Source organism: Ambystoma mexicanum, chromosome 13, assembly GCF_040938575.1.
Source record: "Ambystoma mexicanum isolate Mex_15411 chromosome 13, UKY_AmexF1_1, whole genome shotgun sequence".
Lineage (NCBI taxonomy): Eukaryota > Metazoa > Chordata > Amphibia > Caudata > Ambystomatidae > Ambystoma > Ambystoma mexicanum.
In genome coordinates, this window is record NC_090938.1 from 533,716,832 (window position 1) to 533,738,206 (window position 21,375).

The window sequence follows — 21,375 nt, forward strand, 5'->3', positions numbered from 1 at the left end:
TCTCGGAGTCGGAGGGGACACTGGGACACGAGTGACCAAGGGCTGAGGAATACAAGGCAAGAAAGCAGAGTTCAGGGATCAAAGAAGAAGAGTCCAGCAGAAAACCCTGCAGGTTGTTGATGGTCTGGTTGGCAAGGGAATACAGTTTGCCTAGCCGGATTGCCCTAAGCACAAGTGTCCCAAGGCAAGGTAGAGAACTCTTGCATGGGGACGCCAAGCAGATGATCTTCACAGCACTGGCTTGTTGGAGCCCTCTACAGGCTTCGGGACAGCGACGATTGTTGTCTGACAGACTTCTCTCTGTTTCTCGGTCCTCGACTTGGCTCAGGGGATGTCCAGGAGCGGGAATGAGTCACTGCAAGCCCAGAGGGATACCCACAAGGTTTCAGTCGAAACCACTTTTCACAAGACCATGCATGCAAAATGGCACATGTACCAGAGTATTGGGAGATTGCAGGCCCAGAAGGTCACAACTCTTCGAACGATGGTGCAAAATGCAGGTGTTCTTGATGCTGGTTAGGACCACCAGTCAAGGGGAGGAAGTTGTCTTCAAGAGAGCTTCCTTGTTGCTCGGAATTCAGGGTTGGGTTGGCAGTGGTCACTCGAGGGGTCTGGCGGTCTCTTGGAAGTTGCATGGGATGTCCTCCTGCAAATTCCTCTTTGTATCTTCAGTCCAGTGGTCGACTGAGTTTCTGCTCCAGGACCCTCTCCTTTTATGCAGGAAAACCGGCTGAGCCCACCAATCACCAGACATGCATCCATTCAAACCTAGGGTGTGGGTGGCAACTGTTCAATAGGGACAGCCAGCCTCCCAGCACACACTGGTTCCAGCCAGGCACACTGCAGGGCAAAGACCAGGGGAGTTTCGGTCATCACCCCCACTTCCTGTCCTTTCAGGCACTCTGTCTTGACGGGCTTTGCAAAGGAAGCCTGCCACTGACAAAAGACCCATCTAAAAATCTCCCACCCAGGCAGGTAGAAGAAACCTCCAGAAACAACAAGTCATCAAGAACAGGGCTTAAAAAGGACAACCACCATTTTAGGTTAACGCAGCTGCGAAGGCACTGAAAGGGTGCAGAAGTAAGACTATGACACTGAGGGGTCATGGTGGTTGACATACACTTTTATCCAAGTGAGAAAATGAAAAGAAAAACCTATCCTGCCCTACCTCTAAGAAGGCTTTCCTTGCCTCAACCAGAAGCACAAATGTCTCGTTCAGGATGTCAAAAGCAAGGGTTCTGATGTCTGCATCCTACCTCTGACCCTCACACGCTAAGTTTCAACTAAATAAAAAGTTCTTCCAGGTCCAGAGGAATGACTCCCTTGCCCTGGACAAAAAGAGAGTTCCGTGTTTATCAGATCCTCAAGTGTTTGAGGAATGTCTCCCTTCTCCAGCCTTCCTTAGACTTGTAACACAGTACAACAATTGATGGGGAAGTTCCCCAATTGGCCCTTCTCAGACCTGGTTATTTTCCCTCTATAGGGCCCCCGGCACCTCCCCATCCATCAATGTACCTTATTTTGTAGTCTGTGCTGGTCTTGAGTCGTCCCGTGCACCTGCCGTCTGCGGTGGGGCTTCCCCTGCTTTCTGCTTTCGTCTCAGAGTGGCGGTGTCGGCTCCGCCGTGCCTGCTTCTTCTTTGTCAGTGTGGGACCATTTCTCCATGGTTGCCGACCTTTGGGGAGGCCAGGATCGTCTTCCTTGTTGCTTGCCGTGACAGCACTGCACAACGGACCAGCTTGACAGCGAACTGCTCCTTTCTTGGCTTCCTGGTCTGCCTCTCTCCTTCCCAGAGCGAACTCGGTCTCGCGGTTCCTCTGGGGCGGGCTTGGCACTTTGTCAAGTCCCTCCTCGCTGTTAACTGAACTTTGTCAAATCAGTTGTCGGGAACCACTAGAATGGAAATAGTGGTCCTGGGAGATACTCTGTGCTGCTCTGCGCCTCCTCTTCACAGTACTGATCTGGTTATGTTGTGGCTCTCTAAAGGTCTTCTTAGTCTCGGCACTGGGTGAAGAATGGTGACATGAACACATGGAGATGTTTGGATAGGAGAGTAGGGGTGAAAGAGAGGTGGGGCTGTTATGTGAATACTGTGTTCTCCCACAATAGTTGTCACTGATCCCATAGGGGGCTTTCCCTCCCATGAGATCCACCCGCTGAGTACCACCCCCAGGGGGACGATCGGGTAGCGGCCTCACCTCCCTGGCCTCATAGGAATGGGCTCCCCCTACGGAAGTAGTGACTACATCCCAGGATTCGTCACAGCTGCTTGTGGCAAAAGTCCACAAAAAAGTGTGCAAAAAGGTACGCTGCCACCAGCCTGTCGGATGAACTTGTAACAGTAACTAAATGTTAGTGTAAAAGCGAGAAAAGGGAGACCTTGTTTCCCCTCAGCACTCCACTTAAGGTGAGGTGTGCTAATCTCGCAAAATAAAATCTATGTGGGACAAAAGGGTGTCCCCCTGCCCCGGTAACATGTTAACACAGGTAAAATAAAAAGGGAAGCTCAAGGAGCTCTCAGCAACACTGCACAGAAAGTGCTGTGTGCTGCAATAATAAATTGTAGTTGCCAGAAAAGTTGGAGGATAGCATAACTCCATTAAAATGGGTACCAAAAAGAGGTAAAAAGGGTTCCCATGGTTAGAGTAAAAGAATTAATGCGTGGAAAAAGGTTCCTACTCGCGCAGGAGCATCTATCCAAAAATCTAATCTTCCAGCAAAGATGCGCGGGAACTCTCAAAGTGGGGAGAATTTCACACAAGAAGAAAATCTACCTAACCTGTGGACTGATAGGTTTCCTTATAAAAGTGAGCACAAAGCAAGATAAGTAAAGCAGAAGGCTTTAACTGCCTCCAAACAGGCAGGTCCGCAGTCAAAACAAGGCAAAAAGAAAGGGTGTGCCATTGAAGTCTGGGTGGAAAGCCGCCTAAATAAAATCTTTTTTGAGCAATCGTACTTTTCACTTGTATCCAGCTACATGTGGACGGAACAGAGAATGGGGCCTTTGCAACTCCCTCACCCTGCCTCTGGGGCAGGACTGGCTCTGGCAAACACCCTGGTAGATCTTCTGCTACAGGTTACGTGGGATTACCTCTTATCCCTTGATAGGGGAAGGGTTAGGTCCCTGTCCCTGTAACACTAGGTGCTGTTTTACAGTGTTTGTATCAACGTCTCTACTTCCTATCTATGAAGAATTACCTTTTTTTTTTATTGTACAAACAATTTTTACAAAATGAGAAGAAGCCACTTCTCTGCTGAAGAAAACGTGTAGGAGGCGGAGAAAAAGACCGTTGCAGTTTCAAAGCTACCGTGGTGGCAGGGTACGTGTTCCACCGACTTGCTCCTCCAGTCCCAACTGTCCAAAGAACCCCACCACGGCAATAACCCTACATATAGGTTACAAAAGGCACGTCTGACCCCAATTAACAAATAACAGTCAGAGTAGGGACATCCATGGTGATGGTGGAGACAAAGTTGGGTCTGTAGCTGTGTTAATAAGTGAGAGAAGTAGGTTGATTATATGCCGGGGGATCTTGCCTTTCAGTCACTTAACGTGAATATTGGTCAATCGGAAGTGCTTCATAGTATACTATGAGATGTCTTCAGATGACCGTCCATCTTAAACCCACTGGTGGAAAATAGTCAAACTGTAATGTAGCGATCTAAATGCTATGTTTCTTCTTTTCTGTATGCCTGCAGTGTTTCTGCGAGTATTCTCAATTAGTAATAACGTGCCATGCTAATTCTATACAGCACCTAAATGAAATAAACTTGGGTATGCCACTGTACTTCATGTCTGCGTTCCTTCTAAACCGAGTAATTGCATCAGATTGCCTTCTGGGAGTATCTCTGAATTTGTTTGTTTCCATTGCCACTCAGAAATAAGATCACAATGATTGCAGAGCCACTGGAGAAGGGGCTGGCTGAGGACATAGAGAACGAAGTGGTGCAGATTACCTGGAACAGGTATGCCTTGTGATCAGAGCATACATGACCAAGACGGATGTTTGGGGTGACTGAATGCATTGTCAATCCACCATGGTTTCAGGTGATTGGCCTTGATGTCTCTTACTAGTGGTAACGGTCCGCATATAGACGGAAGAGCAGGAGCCAGAGGGGTGGCGGGGGCAGGTAGGGGTGTGCGACTCTGGATAAATGATGTGCTCGGTTATAGTGGATGATGATCTTTGACCTACACCTTCATTTCATTTTAGAAAGAAATTGGGCGAGTTCTTCCAGACAAAGTACGACTGGGATCTTCTGGCGGCCCGTTCTATCTGGGCCTTCGGACCTGATGCCACTGGTCCCAACATTCTGGTTGACGACACGCTGCCATCTGAGGTATGAAACTGTGGAGAAGTCGAATGTAGCCAGGAACAGCCGGTACATCCAAGTCTGTTCATTTGACACTGCTTCCTGTGCACTTATATTGTTTGATTGCAGAATGACCTTGTGCCTGGTCTTTGCTATTGTTCTCTTTTCAGAAGAACTTTTTCCTATGCTCTGTGTTGTCCATCTTGCATAGACTGTGATTCTGCTCCTAATGTGTTTCCTTCAATGGTGGTTTTGTCTTTACTCAGGTGGATAAGGCCCTGTTGGGCTCTGTAAAAGACAGCATCGTTCAGGGATTCCAGTGGGGAACAAGGGAAGGTCCCCTCTGTGATGAGCGTGAGTAAATTGTCTCTCTGAAAAGCATAATTCAATGTCACTAACAAGCTATCCTGGCTGCTGTTCCGTAGATCGTAAGTAGGCATTATTTGAAAGCAACACTCAGTTCTTCAGACTGGGATCATCTTAAAACCTGCTTACTCCATAGCTACACAGGGCACATCCCATTAGCCCCTTTCTCTCTATCTGGGTAAGGCTTGGGTTACCATTGTGTAGCTGTACCCAATGTATTCTATATTTTAAAATCATGTCTTTAAGATGTTATGTTATGTTATTTTGCACTTATATAGCGCCTTATATACCATTGGTATGGTCTGAAGGCGCTTGTAGGTTGAACGCCCTTGGGAACCGAAGTTCAGATCAGTAGAGAGAGTAGGGAGAGTCAAAGGTGCGTGTGAGCACCGGGTATGTGTGCAGCTCGTGCGGTACTCGTGTAATAGCTGCTTCTTAGCGGTAGGTGTGGTGGTTGAGAGATCAGGAGAATGTGTTTGTTCTGGCAGGATTTATCCGGAACGGATGTGGCTGCGTTAGGCCTGAGGAAAACGCCTGGCTGGGGGTGTGGAACCAGCAGTGATTACATAGATTACATAGATTGATGTTGAGTAAGCGGCGGAATGTTGGTATGAGAACAGTTATACCGAATGGTGTCATAGTATCTCTGTGTTCTAGTTGAGTGGTGATGTAAGGAGAGAGTAAGCATGGTGGTGTGGTATGATCGGTTATATGCTCTTTCACTGAGCACACTTCTAAATGCAACTTTCGCAGAGAGGGTACTGGGCGCACTTCTAAATACAGTTTTCCACAGAGAGGCTATTGGGCACACTTCTAGATTCAGTTTACTAGAGAATATTGGGCACACTTATAAATGAAACTTTCCAGTGTCTATAGGATACATTTCTATAGTCAACTTTCACAGATGCAATTGGGAACACTTCTAAATTCAACTTCACAGAGCGACTATTGGGAACACTTCTAAATTCAACTTTACAGAGCGTCTATTGGATACACTTCTATAATCAACTTTCACAGAGGGTATTGGTTACACTTCTAAATGCAACCTTCACAGCGATGCTATTGGGCGCATTTCTAAATTCCATTTTCTACGTAGAGGCTTCTGGGCGCACTATTAAGTCAATTTTCAGAGAGGCTTTTCCAGAGAGGGTGTTGGGAACACTTCTAAATTCAATTTACTAGAGAGACTATTGGGCACACTTCTAAATGCAACTCTCAGGGAGGCTATGGGTACACTTCTATATTTCACTGAGGGGATAATGGACATACTTCTAAATGCAACTTTCATAGAGTGTCTATTGGGAACCCTACTAAATTCACAGCGAGGTTATTGGGCACACTTCTAGATGCAACTTTCCAGAGTGTCTATTGGGCACACTTCTAAATGCAACTGATAGCTGGGTGGCACTGGTACCTCTTGCACATTAGAACATAGATTACTCTTTCAGGGTGTTGTGCATAGGGAACTTGGGTCAGAAGGCATGTGGATTTGAATCTTTGTTCAGATTGAACTACAGCCTTGTGAAAGACATTTATGTCTCAGTGATCAACGGTTCTGTGTTCCTGGGCATTTTAATAAACTTGTCATGCTTTGCAGTAAATGAAATCACGACCAGTAACCTCACTTGCATGTCAAGTTGGAGTAACAACCAAAATAATGTGAGTACAGTTCTCTGCATTTCATTTTTATGCCAAAGACCTCCTCTAGCTTTGTCAAGGGGGTTTACCCACAGTCCAAGCACAAGTGGAAGCTGCGTGTTTTCTGCATCCCCATATTGTATGCTCTAAGAATGTAACCATATTTCACTATGCTGAACCTACACGCTCCATACTGAAAACGTGTATACCTACAGCTTCAGCGGAGGAACCCCGCGCTTGAAAAGTGATCCTCGCAAGAAGCACAACAGGACCCAAACTTTGAGTGAAGGGCACTTCCAATGGTGAGGGAGGGCCATCTTTAGTGACTTTGTGGGGTGGCTAAAGTGTCTTTCATAGCAGCCCCTTTCCATCGTCACCTGAGGAATGCGTGTGAGAGCTTGTGTCAAATGAGTTGAAAATGCTGCCTTTTAAAGCACATTGGTTCAGTGACAATGCCCAAAACTTGATTGATTTAAAAGACGTGCACACTTGTATTTGTATGTACCGGCATGGTAATGCTTGAATGAGATCTATTGCGTAGTTGACTTTCTCAGTTGCTAGTTCTTGGTGCATGGCCACCTGCTTGATATCGCAGTCTCTTCTAAAGCGGGCTGGCACTAGGATCGAAGGGTCTCTGCGGTGTCAGCAGTTGACTACAAATTGTGGGCTCTGGCGTAGAACAATCTGACATAGCATGATTTAGCTTAACTTTGCTGTGCCAGGATATGCAGAATTATGTGAAGTGTCACTTCTCATGTGGGACAGGGATCTGCACTGCCCATTGTTAGGGCAGTTTTGATAAAGTCCACTTATGGTAGGCCTTTATAAAACTATCCGCTTGCTATACAGAGACCCAACGTCTAGTAGAAGTCTGTACTACTCAAGGTTCTGGTAGTATGGCAGAGCAGCCATGCGTATTTTAGGAGGTAGATGAGAGTGGTAGGTAAGTACAAAGAACTTAGCATATATATGGGCCCAAAGAAACACTTTTAGTTCTATTAAAATATATATTTATTTTATAGACACAAGGCAGAGATAAAGCTACAGCTAATAAAACGCAATAGAAAACCAATGCCATAAATTCAGGTAAGTAAATCACAGTGTAAAGACTTATTATTGAAGGCAATTCACGGGTAAGGTAAAACCACTGTTAGTTATTCCAAATTTTCTTTTGTTGGAACAAAATGTATGAACAGCACCAACATTAGCAGGTACGCACTTTTTAAGATGTGTAATAATTTTCAGAGGAATTAAGGCTTTAGTAGTCAATCCCTATCTAGGTATGAGTTCAGATTGGAGGTAAAGTAGGTAAGGCACGGCTGTAGAAAAGGCAAAGTTCCAAAGGATTGTTCAATTACAAGTAAGTAGCAAGCTTTTGTTGGTCCGAGTTCATGGACCTCGGGAAAGGCTCCCTGTATGCGCCCAAGCTTTAGGCCTGGGCAAACGGTATGGGTGAACACCCAAACACTGGAATCAGCACTTCAGCAACATTGAAGCAACAGAAAGACTCTAGTTAAGTACTTCCCTGATTCCCACTGTACCTTAGGAGTAATGAAGAAGTTGCAGCTGAACGCCTTCACGATGCAGCAGCGGTGGACCCATTCTCTTGTGTCTTGGTCATGGTGACGAAAGAAGAACCTCTGGTTGGGATTTCATAGCAGCAGTCGAGAGAGGGTTATTTCCGCAAAGGATTCATCATGCTCAGTCGGTCTACGATGCACTGCAAGATGATTGCATGTTCCAGGGTATTGGCAGTTTGCAGCCCAGGAAAGTTGCAGCATGTCGTGGGATGGCTCAAATTGCAGATTGTCGTAGGACTGATTATGCCCACCAGTCCAAGGGAGGAAGTCGTCCTCTTCAGAGCTTCCCTGTCGATTTGAGCAATGGTACTTCAGCTAAGGTTCTGCAGGCTTCGCTGGTCGTCTTCTTCGGTTCTTCTGTTCCCGTGGACGACTTGTCTTTTGCCTCAGGATCGTCGCCTTTTATCCAGGATCCCAGCCTATCAACAGTCATGCAACAGTCAAACTTTGGGGGGTGGCTGTCTTTTCAGGACAGCCAACCTTCCAGTTGAGACTGGTTCCATACAGGTATCAGACAAGACAAAGAACAGCAAAGCTTTAGACTCCTCCCCTGCTTCCTGTCCTCACAGACACACTGGGACCTTGGCAGGCTTCACAAAGGATGACTGCCAAAGACAAAGGTCATGCCAGGAACTCCCCCAATCCAGGACGCAGAAGAAGGACCAAGAAAGGACAAGCACACAAGAAAAGGCGGAAAAAGAAAGGGGCCTCCATTTTGGGTCAGTGGTGACCCCTGTGTGCAGTACCACAGCTCGGAAGCCAGCCTGCAAGTAACAATTAAACAAAAGTTGGTAGAAGACGTCCACTGCCACCAGCTATTTAGGTATGTTTGTCACTCTAATAGACATGTTACACTAGCATTAAGAAAGGGGGATACAAGGTATCCCCCTAGCACTCCATAGAGGGTGATGTGTGCTGATCTCACAAATGAAAAGTTAAGAAGGATAAAAAGTATCCCCCTATCCTTGGGAACATTAGTTTTCACAAAGAAGATGAAAGAAAAGCCCAAAGGGCTCTCAGCAATACTCCACAAAAGCGGAGTAGAATATAGTAGGGTGGAAGGATTGTCCTGTCAGTCTCTGGTTCTGATTGTTGGTGAAGTGTTCCTTGAAGACCAGGATCTTCAGCTTTGCCATGACTCGCAGGAGGGTGGGGAGCCAGCCTGATGTTAGCAGGAAGGTTGAAGCAGAGTGTGGAGGCATGGCAGGAGAATTGTTGTTTTCTGCTCTTTTCCTTTTTGCACTTCCAGGATTCCAGTCTGCCAATATCTTGGCTCTTTGTGTTGAGTTGACATTTTGAGGTGGTGATGTTTTCAGCTAAGTATGGTGGCATCTTGGCCATTAGAGGTTTAATGCTAATGCAGGCTTTCTTGCAGGTGATGCAATGCTCGGGGGGTAACCAGTGTAGTTCTTTGAGAGTGGGGGAAATGTGGTTGCACTTACATTGCAACCAGACAATCTACAAGTGCTTGTATAAAGGTGTTGGGCAAATAGTAATGTGAACCTGAAAAATCTGTTTTACCACTGGACTTTCAGGGCTTAGTCACTTAATGAAATCATGGGATCGCCTGTCTATGGTTATTGCTGGCACAGGCTCGCAGCTTGTTATCCATAATGTTGAGACTATTTGAATGTCTGCAACAAAGCAAACCATTTGGTTGTCAGACATCACGGATATGAACTAAATAAAAAGTTGCTTCACTTTGTGACTCACTTTAATTATTTTGGAAGATGGCACTGGTTTGGTATGCAAGTGCAGCTGTGTGTGGCCTTTCAAATGGGAATACACTGAACACAATCCCGTTTGCCTAAACATTGACACATCGAACAATGTGCTGCTGATTACAAAGTGATTAGTTAAAGTAATTGCCATCCTGTCTTAACGCGCTGGTGAAGCGTGATCTCCGCCATGATGCCCACCTCATGGAAGCTCTGGAGGTGAGCGAGATCCTGTGAGCACTAGCTCAGCATTTCTGGTGATGAGGACTGAAGCGCAATGGTCTTGTTACCGGTGACATTTCAGCCGTGTTCCAAGAGGCTTGTTATTCCTGAACGACTTTCGTTTGTGCTTCCACAGTGATTCGCAATGTGAAGTTTAAGATCCTTGATGCTGTGATTGCTCAGGAGCCGCTACACCGCGGAGGTGGCCAGATAATTCCCACCGCTCGACGAGTTGTGTACTCTGCCTTCCTCATGGTAAGCAGGAAACTTCTTTCAAATCCTCCCAAGGCCATTGGCCGACCATGCCTCTAGTTGGCCCTCTGGTGCGCTCTCTGCATATCCTATGTTTGTTTTTAAACTCCAAATGCGCTACCAGTTTCCCTCACTATTTGAAGACCAATTACTCTGACTGCCACATGATGGCACTGTGCACTAAGGAACCAACAATAATTTGTAAAATTATCTACTATTGGAAAACGCTGTTATAATCCATTGTTACCGTCCATGTGTTATCCTGGCTACCTTTGCTTACAAGGTTTTATTGAAAACACATTTCTTTTATCTTGCCATTTTCTGAAAGCGATTATAATAAAAATCACAATCCCAGGTAAATTTGATGTTACCAAAATAGTTATTGGGCTTTGATTTGCACATCTGTAACTGACATGTCATGTAGCTGGGCAGTGAAAACTCATGGGGTTATACCGTTTTGCCTCTTAGCCGGGAAACCTCCTCTCCCTACCGCCTTCCTTCGAACAGTTGTCTATCTGGTGACAATATCACACCTTTCCAAACCTTTTTCGTGTTTCTGATGTGGCTCTGTTGAGTACCATTTTTATACTATATATACCATTGTGCATTTTCTTCCTCATGTGTTGTAGGCTACTCCCCGTCTGATGGAGCCATACTACTTTGTAGAGGTGCAAGCTCCAGCTGATTGTGTGTCTGCAGTGTACACCGTTCTCGCCAGGCGCAGGTACGCTCCTCTACAGACTATTGGTCTTTTGTTATGATACTATCCCCTTTAAACATCATAGTTCTCTTATTCACTGATTCTCCTCTTCCTAGTCTCTGCCCCGCTCGCTCTCGGCTCTCCTCTTCCTCTCCCCCACTCTCCTCTTCCTCCCCCCACTCTCCTCTTCCTCCCAGCCCCACTCTCCGCTCCCCCTGGTCTTTTTGCTCCTCGTCTGCTGGTCTTCTTTTAGGTCTTGCCTCCCCCCCTCCCCCCCGGTCTTTTTCTGCTGAGCACCCTCTTCGCAGTCTTATGCTCCCTGTGCCTTTGGCCTTTCTGCTCACTTTGCGCTCCACCCCCCCTCCCACCCTCCGGTCTGTTTGCTATTCCCATCCACTCTCTAGTCTTTTTTTTGTCCCCCTCCCCAACCCCTTCTCTCCGCCTTTTCCTCTGCACCCTCCACCCCTCTGATGTTTTTGCTCCAGGTCTTTGCTGCTCATGCCCCATCCCTGGTCTTCCTGCTGTGCTGTTCATTTTGTTGTCATGCTTTTTGTGTGTGCCTAGTACAATGCTTATGTTCGTAATCTTTTATATTTTTCAGGGGTCATGTTACTCAGGATGCACCCATACCAGGTTCCCCTCTTTATACCATTAAAGCCTTCATTCCAGCCATTGACTCGTTTGGGTTTGAGACGGACCTGAGAACCCATACTCAGGGGCAGGCCTTCTCACTGTCGGTCTTCCACCATTGGCAGGTAAGTCAGTGTAATGGGAGGTGACCTTGGTATGTCCTATGTGGTGTATACGTTATCAAATCACCTGTTACTGGTTGTTTGCTCCTCTCCCTTTCTACCAATGTTGGAACCTCACACTCTCAATCTATGTTGGTAGAACTCATACTCTCACACTTTGGACTTGTGCCATTGATCCAACACCCACTATACCATTCCTTAAACCTCTATAAATGTGCCACCTTCTGTGTCTACCGCAGCCCCATGCATTATTATCCCTGCCACATCTTCCACTCTCTTCCTTTGCCAATGGGCTCATTTCATCACCCGCTGACTTGGGTCCTGAGGGTGGGAAAGTAGGTACATTAGCATCGATTCCCATGCACTCCTTTGCAATAGAACTAGTCATTGGTTATACACCATAGCCCTCAGATACTCTGTAAAGACTACCCCTCTCTAAAAGCTGTATGTGACTTCACTAGCTGTACGTGTGATAAACTAACAAATGCCATTGCTGGCTGCATTTTTTCATTTACAACCACACCTTGACTATCTGTGTGTTAGTGGCTCCCACATCAACAGCGTTCACCTTTTGACTTCTAGATTGTGCCTGGTGACCCTCTGGACAAGAGCATCATAATCCGACCCCTGGAGCCCCAGCCCGCACCCCACTTGGCCAGAGAGTTCATGATCAAGACCAGGCGTAGGAAGGTAAGAAAAAGGCTGGCATCCATTCCCAGATGTCTGGGTTGGGATCAAGGCTAAGATACCATAGTGTGCTGGCTAGCCAGCACCAAATCCAGGCATTAGGTTATAGTGCATATGTCTGTGTTTTGCTGTACTGCTATCAATTCCAGAGTTACCATGGTATTCTACAGTTCTGGTTTCAATGCTTAATATATGTTGTATGTTGAAGAGCAGGCCTCCATGTCAACGCTTACTTGACAGCTGGCGTTTTGAAAATGTATGCCAGTAAAGGGTGTTATTGACATGTGTGGCCACCCATCTATGTGAATGTTGCTTTTTCACCTAAGAAAATTCCAACTAACCTAAACACTTCTTTACATGTCCTGGAAACAATCGTGAGTTTCAGATGCAGCATGGTGTACAGCCTGGACCCATCTTGGGTGAAACCTGCTGTGGTCCCAGCAAGGCACTTTCATCATGTCATTGTACCAAATAGCTAGTTGTAAATTTGACACCGGCAAGAAGTATTAAAAAAGAAATGATTCCAGTCATTCCGAATTTGTAAACCAAGGTAAGCGTGAGCAAGGTGGTCATGGGCAGATCAGTGCATCTATAAAACAGGTACTCCAACATCTGCACTAGCAGCAGACAGTGGACACAGAGACATCTGTGCAAGAGAGGATATTCCATCAGTGAAAATAGGCAATGAAAGATTACTAGCGTATAAAGCTGTGGAACCTTGCAGCAATAAGACTGACCCTGACACCTATTTGTCAGTGTTTAACAGACAAAACGTAAATGTTGTGACGACAATTTGACTGCAGTACTCTGTCTGGAAGCAAGGGGATGGGCGTGTCAAATTGGAGAACTGTTTCACAAGGCTCATACCTTGTCAAAATGTGAACCCATTTAGAACGTTCTGTTTAGTGGCAGAATATTGGTCAGAAAAAAAACTTTTTTCCCACCTATGCTTCAAGTGGATCCTTGCGTCACAGACCTCCTCAAAAGCTATCCAATGGGTCAAGGAGACTTTGGGGCCGGTGAGGGAGGGAGGTAAGGCCACTAAAGTGGGAGGTCTATGTACATGTTGTAAGGTCGTCAACGGGTTATTATAACGCGCCTGTACACACGTGTTTCTAGACGCAATTAAGCAATGACATTTAAACACTTGTTCGAGTGTGGAGAAGTTCAAATCTAAAGTAGATTCAACTGTTCTCCAGCATGGGGTCTGGCATGGATTCACATGCTCATGAATATATTCCCCGTCAGGCTGGGAATCCTCGGTAAAGAAAAAATCAGTATCAGTTTCGTTTCTTAGTCGGAACCAATTACTGGTCTCTGGGTCATACTGCCCCCAGCCAATGACTGCCCTCTCCCTAAGCCCTGCCCCTGGCAGCTATCCTCAGATTTTTACCACACGTTCAAGTGTTGGGAGTCCTCGTGCTATAGCTCTCGAGACTTTATTGCGTTTGCGCTTTTTCAAAGAGATTTATCTCATTTTTTGGTTAAATCGAGCCTCAAGCTCCACCGTTTCTACTTCCGATCAACGGGGACCCGTTTTGGAATTTTCTACGCCCCTCAAGGGTGAAGTTTTTGTCGAGTTATGCTTCTTGGCCGATTCCAGAAGTTTGAGGCCTACCTCGTGGACATGGCCCAGGAAAAGGGAAGCTCGACACCCGGATCCAAGCTGTTCAGGAACTGCCCTGGATGCAAGTTGCAGAATGTGTTCAAGGAGGACGAGCATTCGAGATGCCTCTACTGCCTCCACGAAGACAAAACGCACGTGGAGAAGGACTGTGCATTTAGCATGAACATGTCGGAACGGACTATGAGGGATCGTCAGACCCGTCTCGCCAACTGGCTGGAAGGCAAGAGCCCGTCAGGTGAGAAGTCGTCGTCTGAGCGGTCTTCTAAATTCTGTGACGGCGCCCCGGCGACAGCCCAACATAAGGCAAAGCACAGCGAGTCCGCGGGCACCGGGAGTGCCGAATGGTCGGGCTCCTCGGCTGCCAGGCAGGGTGCATCCTCACCGTGCCATCAACCACGAGCCAATGCTCTGGCTCGGGGAAGAGGAAATCCGAGAACCAGGCTAAGCTTCTGGAGAGGCCCCGGTCGATCTCGAAGGAACCAGCCGAGGGGGAGCGAGGCGGTGACCCTCCCCCCAAGGTGAAGGCCGCAGGCACGCACAAGGTGGTGAAGGCCTTGATTCACCCGGCTAAAGCCTCTATCAAGGAAGTCACTACGGCCCTGGCACAGCCTGTGGAGGCTACCCCAGTGGAAGCGACCTCGGGGGCCCTGAGTTTCCCTGCCGCCACAGAGGGAATCCTCTTTTTCAGCCCATCGAGAAGACCCCCGTGAAGACCGCGGTGGAAAAAGAGGGGGGGCGTGGCCATTACAGACACGGACACAGCCTCCGAGGAGGAGCTGGTTGAAGTCTTGGAGGGCCTCGGCAAGAATGTTGAGGAGGCCCGGTCCAACGGGAAGGATCCCGAAGAGAGCGAGGGTGGCGCCAACGAGGTTCCAGTGGAGGAACCATTGCGCCCGTCGCAGCCTGAGCTGCATGACAACTCGGCGGCCATTTTGATGCCAATCCAATCCTGATGCAGAGAGATAAGGACGAGATTGCCTCTACCCCCGACGGATGACCCAGAGCCGGGTCCGTCGGGAAGCCCTCTGAACAAGAGGAGGAGGATTCATCCGGCCCCGCCTTTTCAGCCCTCACGGCCCTCTCAGCCTTTGTCCCTGTCCCCTGTCCCTGGGGATGACACAGGAACAGATACGGCCACGACGGGGACGGATGACGATGGTGGTGACGACGGGACGGCTCTCCCATCACCGATTCCTCGGGCCTCCCCGCCTGACGAAATTGGCTCCTTCCACGCCATGATTGCCAGGGCATCTGAGCTTTTCCAGCTCTGCCCCGAAGAGCAGAAGAAGGACGGCTTCCTCTACCAACGGCGCAAGGCCAAGAGGAAGACGGTCCTCGCAGTGCCGCTGCTAGATGACATCTGGGACGAGGGACTTGCGCTTCTGAAGAACCCGTCCACAACGCCTGCCAAGAGGGACCGGTATGAGAATAAGTACCGGGTCCCCGATGCCGCCCCCTTGTGCCTGAGGGCACAGCTGACCCCGGATTCGGTCATTTCGGCAGCGGCCAAGAAGAAAGCGGGGGGGCATCGGCTTCATCTTCAACTTCCCCACCGGACGGCGAGGGAAAGAAACTGGATGCGGCGGCGACGACGATTAAGGGGGTCAACGCCCTGGCGATTGTGGCCCGCTACAACAGGGAATTGTGGTACAAGATCGCCCCCCCCCCTGTTGGACTTCCTACCGGATGACAAAAGGGCAGAGGCCCTGGCGATCCTACAGGAGGGTGAGGTGGCATCGGACCACGCCATAACGGTAGCCACGGACATTGCCGACACCGGTTTCCGCCAGTTGGGCAATGGCGTTTGCCTTAGACTGCGGGGGTGGCTCAAGGCGACGGATTTCCGCCAAGGCGTGCAAGCCAAGGTTTTGGACATGCCCTTCGACGGGAACAATCTGTTTGGAAAGACAGTGGATGAGTCAGTGCAGGCCATCAAGACTGACACAGTGGCGGCTTGGGCCTTGGGGGTTCTGCAGCAATGGCGGCCGCCCTTTTGGAACTCTGGAGGCAAGCGGGGTGCCGCCAAAGGATTCGGCGGCGGCTCTTCGACGTACCATCAGGCGGCCCGCTCCTCATCGCAAGAAGCTTACAGGGGACGAGGCAAGTCAGGTGGATCTCGCCGTCGTCGCCAGGGAGGCCAAGGCGGCAAGGCTGCTTCCAAGCAAGACTGAACCGGCCGTGGCGTCGGGCCCCCACCGAAGCACCCCGGTGGGAGGCCGGCTGACGAAGTTCGTCAGCGTGTGGGAGTCCATCTCCACTGACCGTTGAGTGCTGGATGCCCTGGCCCACGGGCACACTCTGGAATTTCTAAAGAAGTGCTCCCGAATTCCTCCCGTGGCCGGGAAGGAAAACCACGTCCCTCAACTGCTGTTAGACGTAAGGGCGATGCTCAAGAAAGGAGCCATCGAGCTCGTCCCAAAGAGGCTCCGGGGTATACTCAAGATACTTCCTCAGAAAGAAGACAGGGGGATGGCATCCCATCCTGGACCTGCGTCGACTAAACAGATACATGAAGGCACAGAAGTTTCGGGTGGTCACCCTCCAGCACGTGCTGGGCCAGCTGGAGGAAGGCGACTTCCTATCGTCGTTGGATTTGGAGGATGCGTACTTTCACATCCCAATACTAAAAGGACACGGAATGTTTCTCAGGCTCGTGGTCCGGGGACGTCACTACCAGTTCAAGGCCCTCCCATTCAGATTGAAGTCGGCGCCCAGGGTATTCACCAAGTGCCTAGCACCAGTGGCGGCGCGGCTGCGCCTGTAGGGGATCCACGTCTACCCCTACCTGGACGATTGGCTCATCCGAGCAAGAACAAGGGAACTCGCCGTCGAACAAACAGCAAAGACCGTCCGGCTGCTCACGGACCTGGGATTCTCCATCAACTTCCCCAAATCCCACCTGGTTCCGTTGCAGGTCGTACTGTTTCTGGGAGCCAGGCTCGATACAGTAGCGCTGTTGGCCTCGCCATCGGAGGAAAGGACGAAGGCCATCCTGGGCAAGGTGCAGCGTCTGCTGGCCACGGACGTGGCCAGGGTGAGGTCAATCAAGTCCCTTCCTGGGATGATGTCCTCGTGCATCTACCTGGTGCGCCTGTGAAGGCTTCGGATGCTCCCTCTACAGGAGTTCCTCGACGCCCGGTGGAGGCAAGCGACGGGCAGCTTCGAGGACAAGATCTCGCTCAGCGAGTTATTCCGCCAAGAAATTCGGTGGTGGGGCACCCGCGTGCATCTCACGGCGGGCACAGACTTTCAGACCCCAGCACACCAGGTGACGTTGACTGATGCCTCCCTGGAGGGGTGGGGAGCACACACTGGAGATCTTCACGCGAGAGGCCTCTGGCTCCCGGAGGAGAGGATGCTCCACATCAACATACTGGAGCTTCGAGCAGTGTTCTGGGCCCTCAGGTCGTTTCTCCCGACCCTCAAGGGCAAGGTGGTGAGGATCTTCACCGACAACACCACCACAATGTTCTACATCCGGAAGCTGGGAGGAACAAGATCCCCAGCCCTGTCCAAGGAAGCCCAGGATCTGTGGCACTGGGCCGTTGCCCAGGGGATGTTTCTGGTACCCTTTCATATGGCAGGGACAAACCACACAATTGCCAACTCGCTCAGCAGGGAGCTGTGCTCGTGCCACGAGTGGGAACTGCGTCAGGATCAAGTGGATCGACTCTTTCAACAATGGGCAAACCCCAGATTGACCTGGTCACGACGGTGACGAACTCCAAGTGCCAGAGGTTCGCCAGCAGGTTTCCCCAGCCGAGGAGCATGGGCGATGCTTTCTCGTTCCCCTGGGACGGCCTGTTCCTGTATGCGTTCCCTCCGTTGCCGTTGCTACTGCGACTCGTCAACCAGCTCAAGAGGTCCCAGTGCAGGATGATCCTCGTCGCACCGGCATGGCTGAGGCAGATCTAGTTCCCGGAACGTCTGGACTTGTCAGCGTCCTCACCAGTCAAACTGTCGACGGACGCAGATCTTCTCTCCAGAGAAGGAGGCGCCATCCTTCATCATGACCCGGAGTTGCTGAACTTGCAGGCCTGGCTCCTGCAGCACTAGAGTTTGGAGAGTACGATATCCCAGCGGACTGCAGAGAGGTTCTTGCAAAGGCCAGGGCGTCCTCAGCTCTCAAGTGCTACGGACACAATTGGAAGAGGTTCTCTGTCTGGTGCCGTGCACAGAAGATTAACCCTCTACGGATTACGGCCCCTCAAGTGCTACCGTACTTACAATGTCGCTGGCCAAAGCTGGACTAGCTCATGCTTCCATCAAGATACATTTGGCAGCGATTTCCCAATACACCAGAACTGCAGGACGGTCATCCCTGTGGTCTCATCGCCTGGTGAAGGAGTTTATGAAAGGACTGTTCCGATCGTTCCCGCCGGTGAAGGCTCCAGCCCCGGCGTGGGAACTCAACGTGGTGCTGACCAGGCTCATGGGCCCGCCATTCGAGCCTTTGCATTCGGCACCGTTGAAGTTCCTGTCATGGAAGACCACGTTCCTTGTGGCCATCACCTCTGCATGACGCGTGGGAGAGATTCAGACCCTTTCCTGGAAGCCTCCACACTTGACTTTTCACGAGACGAGGGTGGTGCTGAGGATGCACCCCTCCTTCATGGCCAAGGTGCCGTCGGACTTCCATTTCAACGAGCCCTTGGTGTTACCAGTTTTCTTCCCGTCGCCTTCGTCGCCGGCCGAGAGGACTTTGCACTCGCTGGATGTAGCTAGAGCGCTGAAGTTCTACGTGGATCGAACGAAGAGTTTTCGGAAGACATCACAGCTCTTTGTGAACTTTGGACCTGTGAACCAAGGGAAGGCTCTCTCGAAGGCTTCCATTTCCAGATGGCTTTCCGGCTGCATTATGCACACTCACCAGTTGGCAAACCGACCGTTGCCCGGGCGTCTGAGAGCCCATTCGACCAGAGCGATCGCTGGGACATCTGCAGGGCTGCTACGTGGAGGTCGACGCACACCTTCTACTGCGTCGACCGGGATTCCAGGGAGGAGTCCAGAGTTGGCCAGGCAGTGCTGGGCAACCTGTTCGCATGAAGGTGGGCCTGGTGAGGAGGTAAGAGTTGCTTAATGTTGAGTTTATGTAATGCTTAATGTTGCGCCTTTGCCACCCCCCGTGGTTGTGCATGTGTGTACTGCTATGTATTCTTATATTCATGAGCATGCGAATCCATGCCAGACCCCATGCTGGAGAAGGAACAAGTTACTTACCTGTAACTGTTGTTCTCCAGCATAGGTCTGGCATGGATTCACATGCGAACCCTCCCTCCTACCCCTCCGCGTCTCTTCACTTGGTAATACTGCCACTTTACGTGCAACCAAATCTGAGGATGGCCGCCAGGGGCGGGGCTTAGGGAGAGGGCAGCCATTGGCTGGTGGCAGCCTGACCCTGAGACCAGTGATTGGTTACTACTAAGAAAGACAGATCAGAAACGAAACTGATACTGATTTCTTCTTTACCGAGGATACCCAGCCTGACGACGGGGAATATATTCATGAGCATGTGAATCCATGCCAGACCCATGCTGGAGAATAACAGTTACAGGTAAGTAACTTGTTCCTTCACTCAGTGGTAATTCTCGCTGGTGAGGTTACTAGCAGTGTCACTATAAGTGAAGCTTTTATTTTTGCAACTTTCCTCCCTTAGCTTTTAATAGTGCCACGTAGGCTCCTTGCATTGCAGAAGGTCCCACCCCCCACAACCTCCCATGCCACATACTGTAAATGTCGCCCACACGTTAATCTCGAGGACCCGTAAAGCTTCCATTGCTTCCCAGCTAAGCTTACGCTATATAAAACCCTCAAATGCAAATGGTGCCCCCATTGTTAAGATGGATTTTCTGAATCGGCTCAGTGGACCAATTGGGAGAGGCAACCTTGTTCTGATGAACGGGGAAATACACTAATGTCTAGACAAACTATCTGGGTAGTATTACTGAACAGCAAGGCCCAGATTTAGGAGGGCATGAGAGTGGTGAAGGATTCAGTTAAGCACACACACACAGCACACTTAATAACACAAGTTGGGCAGATTGTATATAAATACAGTTCTATTTATTTAGGGCTTGCACAAGCCTGTCAGTCAAAAATCACAGGTTTGTAAATCACTAAACATATTTTACTACACTTTCACTTGTGGCTACAGAGCACCAACATTTTAATTTTAAACAGTGTAGATCGGCAATGGAACACTAATTTAGCAAATAACTGATGGAAATTACAAGGTAAGTATTAAGCCTATTTGAGAAGTGATAGATAAATATAAAAGTGTTAAAACCCAATATACTGCCTTATAAATGTAAGGTTCTACACTTTAGAAATCCTCCCCTTGGTAGAAGAGATGCGGCCTAGTGCCCATAAGATCACAAGTCCCAATGATATCGTTTGCAGGTGGCTAAGAGTCTTTAAAGTGTGCTGATCAAGTGCTGGCAAAGCCAACAGGAAGTTTGTAAGCGTTTCAGAAGTTAGGACTAGTGGAAGTACATTTCTTAGCAGGTGTTCTACCAGTCCATCACCTTAGGGGGAAGTCCAAAAGGCTGTACTTGACCAGAACGCCACCAATTGCGGTCAGGCAACGGAAAGGTAAAATAAGGACTTTGCATCTGGTAAACCTTATGAATGTAGGGTGGTTAAAACCGGTATTTTAACTGACCCCCAGTACTCATTTTCTCAGGGATCACTCGTGCAGCTCTTGAATTGGCTTGACCCACTTACTTTGTGTTTGGTTCCGTTGGCTGAGTGGTCTCTGGTGCCGAGGTCACTTTTGGCTGCAGGATTTAAGTTTGGCTAGTCAGCGGTTTTGCGCTCTGGCAAGACAGTGCATCGGCTGAACGACCATTGGCATGATGGAGACAGGGCAACCACGATGCAGGCAGAGAACAGCGATGGCCGCCGCAGTCTAACCTCCTGGCAGAAACAAAGACGCTGGTCCTGCATGACCCCTCTTGGTTGTGGAGAGCTGCAACAGCAGGAGAAGGCCACTTGTTCTATAAATTGAGGGGCTGCGTAATCCCTAGACCGGCAGCTACTGCAGCAAGGTTACAGCGAAGTAGCCCAGGAAGGGAAGCTGGCCAGATCACAGGATGTTCTGGACACCTCAGAAGGTTTCCAAGGGCAGGATCCTCAAGCAGGGGTGTTGCTGCGAACTGTCCAGGGGTCGATGCCTTGAAGAATGCCCTCTGGAGATCCGCAAAGAAGCAGGGCTTTGCCGGATGGTTAAATACAATACTGGTTGGCTGCAGCAGGGTGCTCCTCTTCATGGGAGGTCTTGGCTCTGACGATCTGATGAATGGCTGCTTTTATCCTAAATTCGAGCTGGAGTCGCCCCATGTCCACCAATGGTAAGGATAGCCACCATTAAAACTGGCAGGCGCTGTCCAATTATGGACAATCTCTGGCCTTCACATCTGCCCAGCAACAGACACACAGCCAGGATGTCGACCAGGACCAGACCGTCCCAGCCCCTACATCCGGCCACAAAAACATACTGCTGTTTTCCCAGGAAAATTGA

At 49.4% G+C, this 21,375-nt stretch overlaps 1 protein-coding gene across 1 annotated transcript in view; it reads left to right on the forward strand.

Moving 5' to 3' along the window:
* Nucleotides 1–21,375, forward strand: part of EFTUD2 (elongation factor Tu GTP binding domain containing 2) — a 511,582-nt gene that overhangs the window by 456,446 nt on the left and 33,761 nt on the right. Inside the window, exons 21-27 of the mRNA XM_069634260.1 lie at nt 3,880–3,966; nt 4,215–4,341; nt 4,581–4,668; nt 9,975–10,093; nt 10,720–10,814; nt 11,392–11,545; nt 12,125–12,232. Coding sequence (XP_069490361.1) covers nt 3,880–3,966; nt 4,215–4,341; nt 4,581–4,668; nt 9,975–10,093; nt 10,720–10,814; nt 11,392–11,545; nt 12,125–12,232 — 778 coding nt within the window. The remainder of the gene's footprint in view (nt 1–3,879; nt 3,967–4,214; nt 4,342–4,580; nt 4,669–9,974; nt 10,094–10,719; nt 10,815–11,391; nt 11,546–12,124; nt 12,233–21,375) is intronic.